This window comes from Cladophialophora immunda (assembly GCF_000835495.1).
Source record: "Cladophialophora immunda strain CBS 83496 unplaced genomic scaffold supercont1.238, whole genome shotgun sequence".
Taxonomy (NCBI): domain Eukaryota; kingdom Fungi; phylum Ascomycota; class Eurotiomycetes; order Chaetothyriales; family Herpotrichiellaceae; genus Cladophialophora; species Cladophialophora immunda.
Window position 1 is genome coordinate 1 of NW_015622778.1, and position 1,469 is coordinate 1,469.

The window sequence follows — 1,469 nt, forward strand, 5'->3', positions numbered from 1 at the left end:
TTTTTTTTTTTTTTTTTTTTTTTTTTTTTTTTTCAAAAGCATGGCCTATTCTCGTATGCCAAGGGTTCCGAACTGCAGTCTCGTTCATCGGCGTGGTTTCATCTCCCTGAACTGTAATGATCTCTACCAGTTTGCGTTCTTGATGGTCACATAGCATACCACGTCAGATGGGCGAGCTTCGTGTAGGACCCCTTGCACGCTCCGACACCAAACACCAGGATTCTTCAGACCCACATTCTTGGCGTTCGCAGTGAGAAGATAACCTTGATGCTCAGCTGCGGAAGGTACATCCTTGTAGGTCCCACGTTAGCAATGCCCCCAGTGTGGCAACGAATGCCGATATCAGTGCAAAAACTGGGTTTGCTAAACCTAGCATGCCCAGACTCGTCAAAGTCGCAAAAACACCCGCTGCGGGAGTGAAGCCTCCGTACATCCAAGACTGGAAAGCCGCAGCTGTTGAGCCTAGCCCACGTCAGCATTTAGCGAAACAGGTTTTCTGCATCGAAAGGGACTGCCTACCTGCGACAACTCCCATAGAGCCGAAACCTAGTGATAGAAGCAGGAGGGCCGTGAACGTGAAAATGATGGCCCAGGTGATGATCGGGTAGAACACGCCTAGAGGTGTCAAAGTGATTTCGGATCATACAAACCTCAGCTGATACCTACATGGTTGCCCCATATAACCCGTCATTCTCTCCCAAAGCCCTGCCGAATTCAACCCCTCCCCCGATCTCGCTTCACATCGCGTCGGAGCGCAGTAGATGATCGCGAATTGAACAAGTCGAGTGACGATGAGCCTTCTGATTCCCATCGCAGCGGCTTCAGATACTGCAATCGTTGAGCTTTTACACACAAGGATACTTGCTCTTAAGACGCGTTCTCTGTGTAGTGAGGGTGATCCTGTCCTGTAGGAGGAGTTAGATGAAACCGAACCCAAAAGAGGCGAGAACGTCGCGTGACCGCTCACCGACTGGCAGGGTCGATATAGTTAGGAAGGTCAAGCGAGAGCAAACGACTTAATCTCGGATTTGTTGTTGATCGTCCCTTCGTCCATCCTTTCCCATTCCCAGAGGTCGAAGGCTATATTACTAGGACTGCCAACAATCCTAAACCCATACATACTTCAGCATTACTGAGTAGTTCGCTCGGCCTTGAGGGCGAGATGGTCGAATCCGATAACCACCGAGGGCATAGCGGCAAGCCGAATCCTTCGTCAACAAAAGGCGGGCGCAGTTTGGCATTCTATCCCTCAGCCCGACGCTGTGATGTCGTTCTCTGCCTGCTTGCTTTCCGAAATGAATGATGCGGCTGTCCAATCCCGGCGCCGTCCGACTCAACCAGGGCACAATATATGCTAGACTAGACACCCTGTTGGATTGGCAGGATCGTGAATAGGTCATGGATTGGTCTGTCTACCTGTGCCTGCCCTCAGGCCAGGTCTGATCGTCTATATACAGAGTGCTAGGTGC

General features: G+C 50.9%; 1 protein-coding gene across 1 annotated transcript; it reads right to left on the reverse strand.

The window, feature by feature from the left end:
* Positions 1–25: 25 nt before the first annotated feature.
* Positions 26–905, reverse strand: PV07_12860 (uncharacterized protein). Its single transcript, XM_016400431.1, has 2 exons — positions 520–905; positions 26–462 (listed from the first exon to the last, which is right to left on the reverse strand). The coding sequence occupies exons 1-2, from the start codon at positions 642–644 to the stop codon at positions 225–227; spliced, it is 363 nt and encodes a 120-aa protein (XP_016241923.1). The 5' UTR covers positions 645–905; the 3' UTR covers positions 26–224.
* Positions 906–1,469: the final 564 nt, after the last annotated feature.